This window comes from Eriocheir sinensis, chromosome 30, assembly GCF_024679095.1.
Source record: "Eriocheir sinensis breed Jianghai 21 chromosome 30, ASM2467909v1, whole genome shotgun sequence".
Lineage (NCBI taxonomy): Eukaryota > Metazoa > Arthropoda > Malacostraca > Decapoda > Varunidae > Eriocheir > Eriocheir sinensis.
In genome coordinates, this window is record NC_066538.1 from 6,815,413 (window position 1) to 6,822,425 (window position 7,013).

Consider the following 7,013-nt stretch of genomic DNA (forward strand, 5'->3'; position numbering starts at 1 on the left):
TCCCTCCTTCAGGCCATGAGCTGAAACAGAGTCCTGAAACAGTTAGACAACTAGATCAAGGTCGTTGCCAATATATAAGATCTGTTGTGTTAAGCGTGAGGTCTTAAATCTTAATAGCAGGCTACTCCATCATTTCATATGTCAGCTGCAAAATGAATGAGTAAAAGTGTGTCTCCTTAACTTTTGTAAATCTTCTTATGTTTAGAGTTCACTGTACACTCCATCTTCAAGGATACACAAAGTGGCAGGGTCCTGATTTACATTTTTACATCTTATTCACATTGTACATACATACATTCAGTCCTAGAAAAATAGGATGAGGAACAACAACAGTCCTGCATCGCTTCTCTGAGTACAAGGCCCCCAGTGACGGTGAGCCAGTCAGTCACTCTTTCACCGTACAGCTCTCTGGTGGGCGGCACAGAGGCCCGGCACACATGAGGAGGATAAATACAGCCACAACAACATGTCTTCGTCTGGGTAATGCTTAATACTGCAATGACTTACGCTCCTGACTTTTCTTTCTTCTTCCCTGTTATGACTTATATGTGTTAACTCTATTTTCTCCCAGCACACCCAACACATATGAGGATGATAAACAAAGCCACAGCAGTATGGAGGCTTCAGGGCAATACTTAATACTGCAATGACTTACACTCTATGATCTTTTTCTTTCCCATCAGAAGGTAGAATGTGCAAGCTCTACTTCCTCCTTCTGGCCTATTCTTCAGGGTAATGCTTCAGTCATGTTAGTACTGACTTACAATGTCTTGAGTCCCTTTCATGTGACTTGCAGTGTACTAACCATGCTGTCTCCTGTTCTGTTGAGACTTACAGCATGTCACTATTCTTTTCCTTCCTGTTCTTTCCAGCAGCATCGGTCAAGTCTTTAACTAATAATACTGCGGCGACTTACAGTGCATCAGTCCTTTGTGCTCCTCATGTCCTGTTCAGTCTCTCCAGGCATACGCATAACACTACTTTGACTTAGAGGGCGACTCTCAACCCTTGACACTCTCCTCTCCTCTTGTGGGAAGCTCTGGCAAGTGACCACCTTTGGATGACTCACCGTGTGTCCGTCCACCCTTTCCATCTATGTGTTCTATTAAAGCTTCAGGCAAAGTATAAATATTGCTAATGACTTGTAACACACCAGTCAACCGTTTCTGTCTGCCGCCAAGAAGCTACAAGCAAATGGCAACCCATGGGATACCTGACAAGCTTAGAAATGTCTGCAGCCTCACAAGCACCTCAAAGCTAGATTACCATCATCCTGTTCCTCTACAGTTTTCTATGTATCATGAGTAGCAAATAATTTTCTGATAGTACTTAAAGAGTAGAGACTAATTTCCAGCGGGTATCTGTACAAATATCTATTTCATATCCTCCTTCTTCTTAAATTATGAGAGGAAATTTTGAGCTTCCATAAATGGTTTTCTGAGATATTTCATGAATCATCACCAAAGGGTTTCCTCCACTATTCCACTGGTTTTCAGAGCTCATGGCTGGTCCACCACCGCTCACTCACCTCACAACACAATCATTCTTTCAGTATCTAAAAATATTTGTGAGCCATTTACATATAAAAATTGTATAAAATCACAGATCACAGCTTGTAAAAAATCAAGTACTATGCATCCTCATCTCGCATAAACCTTTGTGTGTGTTTCCATCACTAGCTGGGGGAAACGAATCAACAACAAGACACTGACATTCACGTAGACCAACGCAAGAAAAATCACAATCACAGGACCAGACACGGGAAGACTCAACCTACCAACACGAACCTTAAATATAGTCTTTAAAGTGGTAGTCGAATATTCGGAAGTCCTCGGAGTAGATCTGCACAAGCTCTCGCTGCTGCTGCGGAGTGAGGGAGCCAAAGTAGGACTCGACGACGCCAGTGGTCTTGGACGGCACCACCTCGGGGAAGTGCAGCGAGGGTGGCGCTCCGATCTGCTCCAGGATAAACTTGGAGTCCTCGGCTAAGGTCTCGTATTTCCCAATGAAGTCGTATCTGTGTGGGGCATAAGAAGGTTGGGTTAGGCTTTCTGTGTGATTTTCTTTTCTTTCTTTCTTACTCTGTTCAGCTATTGGGTAATGTGTCATATTTCCTATTAAAGTCACATCTGTGTGTAGGATAAGAGTGCAGTGGATGGTATGTTTGCCCTGTAATTTTCTTCTTTTTCTTTCATTTCAGAAACCTGAATAAAGACAGACAGACAAACAGACAACACAAGCAGAGGTCAATATTGGAAATTATACAATTCACTCAGACGTCTCCAATCATTTCACAATAATTTCACAATGCAGAAATGAACCAGCCTATACTCCCCCATCCTGCAGCTACAAGAGAATCATATCCGACAATGCTCTTTACAACTTCAGGGATGAATTATGCAATGTCAGTTGGAACAATGTAACACAATGTCCATGTCCTAATGAATCTTTCAACATATTCTTCCATAAATTCAATTTACTATACCAGAGACATTATCCATTAAGAATGATCTATGTTAACAATAAGCATAATAAAAGCCTTTATGTTACTCCAGCTCTAATAAGTTGGATCAATGAAAAAAATAGGTTAGCTAGCTACTAAATGGCCTCTAACATAACAAAACCTACATATAGACAATATAGAAACAATTTAACAAAAACATTAAGATCAGCCAAAAGTGATTACTACAATGACCAGCTAAAAAATAATCAAGGTAACCCCAAATCCAACTGGAAAATCATTACTTCCCTTCTGGGCAGGGCTAACAGTGTTCTTGCATTACATATAACAGGAAAATAATTGGGCCTATTTAATGATCCTTGAGGAACCCCCCTGGAGACTGGAATAAACGGTGAGAAATACAGTAAACTTGTCATGACCTGTTACAAAGGCAACTGCAAAGAAGTTGTAATGGTGCACCTCTTCTTCCACTATTATTTAATTTGTTCATCAAAATATGGTGATGTAAGAACATACACATGCACATAGACACACAAAAGGAAAACTGACAGACACAAATGAAAGGAAAAAAAATAATAACAGAAAAAGATAATGAGCAGGAAGACATGAAACACCCACACACCCACACACTCACACACTCACACCCCCACACACCCATACACTCACACACCCATACACTCACACCCCCACACCCCCACACACTCACACACCCACACCCACTCACACACCCACACCCAAAGACACCCCCCACCCACCCCACACCTGCCCAGCTCACCTCATATCACACGGGAAGCACATGTCACTGACGAGGGCCCAATGCTCGTTATAAGTCACTGGGTTGGTGTCGATGAGATAAGACACGAACTCATGGAAGCGAACCCCATGCCCGCTGCTCGGAATACTGCCCGGCGCTGCCCCTTTGCGGTAGGTCTTCATGATCTTGACCCCAAAGCGCTCCTTGAAGTAGGCCGAGGAGGTGAAGTTCTTCTCGAATTTGTTCCTGAAGGCTGAGATTATGCGCTCAACAGGATGACGAACAAACAGAAACTTGGTATATGTGCGAAGGCGGTGGCGGATGGCGTCAGGCTGTGGAGGGGAAACAGGTTTGATACTGTGATTTGTTTATTTATTATTGTTGTTTACTGGAGGGGAAAAGGGTCAACAATAGCGTCATCCATTTGTTTATATGTTCCTTAATTCATTGACGCAGGAACAGAAACTTAGTGTAGGCGTGGTGCTGGCAGGAGGCTGAGGAGGGGAAATGGTCTGTGATATTGCTATTAATATGGTAGTTTTTACTGATAATTGATACTATTGTTACTTATCTTAATTAATATCACTACTGTTTATCGGAAGGGGAAAAGGATTGGTGATAGTTATTGGTGTATTTATTATCACTGTTTTTGAATGAGGAATCTGTAATATCTTTTTTCATTATTATTGTATACAGTTACTGAAGGAGACCATGTATGTTAAACTCTGCTTCACGATAAATAAAAATTAGAAAATAAATAAAACCAATGGCGAAAGAGAAGGTAAATTTGCCTCTGTAAATGAACATATTTCTGCCTAAAAAATGTTGAAATTTGAATCAATACACAAATATTTCTCACTGCCATTAATCTATAAAATGCTACACAGGAAATGATATAGTTTTTAAATTAGTTGACAATTTATACCAGACCAGCATTCATTTATTTATTTTGATTATTTATCAGAGGGGAAAAGGGTTGGTCTATTGTTACTTATCTTAATATCACTACTGTTGATCGGAAGGGGAAAAGGCTTTGTGATAGTTATTCGTCTATTTATTATCACTGTTAGAAAAATTTGTAATACTTTTTTTTCATTATTATTATCTTTTATCATTATTATTGTATATACTGAAGGAGACCACGTAAGTTAAACTCTGCTTCATGATAAATAAGGAGAATGAAAATAAATAAAATCCAATGACCAAAGAACAAAAACAGAAAACTTGTATTTGAGGCGTAACTATATTAATATCACTATTGTTTATCGGAAGGGGAAAAGGATTTGTGATAGTTATTGGTCTATTTATTATCACTGTTTTTGAAAGGGGAATCTGTAATATTTCATTTTTTAATTACTATTATCGTTTATCATTATTATTGTATATACAGTTACTGAAGGAGACCACGTAAGTTAAACTCTGCTTCATGATAAATAAGGAGAATGAAAAGAAATAAAATCCAATGACAAAAGAGCAGAAACAGAAAACCCGTATTTGAGGTGTAACTATAAAAAAGTTGTTCATATGAGGCGTGCCGCGCCAGAACCTCGTAACCGAAAAATCGTAGTTTTGAGAAAATCGCGCATAAAGTTAAACACTGACAATGCACCTAAGAATGGTCAGAATATGTAATAACTATACATCAAATGAAAGGTTTTGAAGAGTTCTGTTTTGTTAATTAGGTTCTGATAGGAAATCGGAAAATTTTTGGTTTATTGAAATAAATTAATGAAACCTCTACTCAGTGGCGGAAAAAAAAAATTTGCTGGAATTTTTTTACAATTTTATTATAAAAGTACTTGTTTTTATTAGGAATATGTGAAGGTTTCATGATGATAGCTGTGAAAATGAAAATGTTATGATTTTTTTACCGAGCGAAATTTTTTTTTTAATCCGTACCGGAACTTTAATACTCCTATCCATTACATTGACTTCCTCCTATGTTCAAAATTATTAAGTACGTGTTGTAAAATGGAATATGTGAAGATTTCATGATGATAGCTGGCTCATCCTACACGTGCGTCTTGGTTACGTGGTTTTGGCCCACGCCTCAGGGAGTTAGTCGCGACTTTTTTTTGCGTGTCGAGACCAGACTAACTGTCTTAGCACCCTGTTTTAGGTGGCTGGAAGGTCGGATTTCCTCTGTCCGACCACGGTATATGACAATTCCACCTCTCTGCTCTCTGGGGCAGCCATTATCTCAATTTCTCAAATTTCAGGGTTACGAGGTTCTGGCGCGGCACGCCTCATATTAACTTTAGTATGGTATGACGTATGTGACAGAAGAATGAGACAGGATATATGGGGTCAAATGTATAGGAGTTTCTTTAAAGTATAATAATCTAGTTGTCAACGCACCAGTAGGGTTTGCATATATGTGTGTGTGTGTGTGTGTGTGTGTTTACCTAATTGTAGTTTTACAGGGCCTGGGCTTACGCTCGTGTGGTCCCGTCTCCATATCTGTATTTATCCAGTTTTTCCAGTTGTGCACACTCTTCGCCGATACTACATCCTCACTTAGTCTGTTCCACACCTCTATGTTTCTTTGCGGGAAGCTACATTTCTTTATGTCTCTCAAGCATCCTCCTCTCCTCAATTTTTCACTGTGTCCTCGTGTGTTGATGGTGTTTCTTCCTTCTCTTAGTAGTAACTCCTCATTGTCTATTTCTTCTGTGTGTCTGTGTGTGTGTGTGTGTGTGTGTCAAGTCCAATCCCTTTCACTGTTTCTACCTCAGTTGCGCCATGCCCTCACTAACATCATCAACAGGCACCAAATGTCTCTCTGTTCTGTGTGGTAGGAATACATTCGTTAGTACAGTTGGCCTTGTGCGGGGTATTAATCACCAGGCTGCGTGCTGCGTCCTGGCCTTGCTGGGAGAGTGTCAGGGTGTGAGAGAACGTTCAATGTGGGAGCGAAGGTGAACGAGGGAGTGGGTGATGGATGTTAAGACACTTGGTAGCCTAGTAACTGTGAGAGAGAGAGAGAGAGAGAATTATAGCCTACTTTCCAATCCTTATAGATGTAGTACAGGGAGTGATTCAAACAGGAGAGAGAGAGAGAGAGAGAGAGAGAGAGAGAGAGAGAGAGGTGAAATAATTATACTTTCCGATCCTTATAGATGCAGTACAGGGAGTGATTCAAACAGGAGGGACAGAACTGTTATATAGGGGCAGGTTCAGCCGTATCCGTAATGACAAATAGTTAAGGACACGCCCACACATTACATACTCTCTCTCTCTCTCTCTCTCTCTCTCTCTCTCTGAAGGTATCCAATTATGAGTCACTCGTCTTCTCAATCCAATACTATTTTGATATAAGAGTTACATTACATACTTTATTTTCCCCTTCCTCATTTTCTTTCCTCCCTTTCTCCCTTCTTTTTTATCCAAACTCTCACTCAGTCACTCAATATTTATCTATCAATTAATCTATCTATCTTTCACTGTATCTATCGATCTTAGTTTTTCTTTCCTTCGGTTTACTCTCTCTCTCTCTCTCTCTCTCTCTCTCTCTCTCTCTCTCTCTCTCTCTCACCTTGAGGTCACTAAGCTTGCGAAATTTGTGCATGCGGTGAACGCTGTCGGCGGGGATGGCCAGCGGGTCCGTTTTGTTGGTGCCTCCCGTCAGAATCAGCATCATGCGCTTCCAGTTGGTGCACGCGACCTGGAGGAGAAAGGAACAGAGAGGAACTACTATTAGAAAGGAGAAAGGATATCAAGATTCTCATTAAACGCTTCCACGCCCAAGCACACACATTTAGGAGAAACAAATATAGGCTACGGGTATGCAAAGAAATG

The 7,013-nt window shown here is 40.3% G+C and overlaps 1 protein-coding gene across 2 annotated transcripts in view; it reads right to left on the minus strand.

Moving 5' to 3' along the window:
* Positions 1-250: 250 nt before the first annotated feature.
* The window catches only part of LOC127005529 (carbohydrate sulfotransferase 11-like), a 68,884-nt gene continuing 62,121 nt past the window's right edge, over positions 251-7,013 (minus strand). For both annotated transcript variants that reach the window (XM_050874453.1, XM_050874454.1), the window contains 3 exons: positions 6,751-6,879; positions 3,237-3,547; positions 251-2,017 (listed from right to left, as the gene is read on the minus strand). In XM_050874453.1, the coding sequence (XP_050730410.1) occupies positions 1,789-2,017; positions 3,237-3,547; positions 6,751-6,879 (669 nt within the window). In that variant the 3' untranslated portion in view covers positions 251-1,788. The remainder of the gene's footprint in view (positions 2,018-3,236; positions 3,548-6,750; positions 6,880-7,013) is intronic.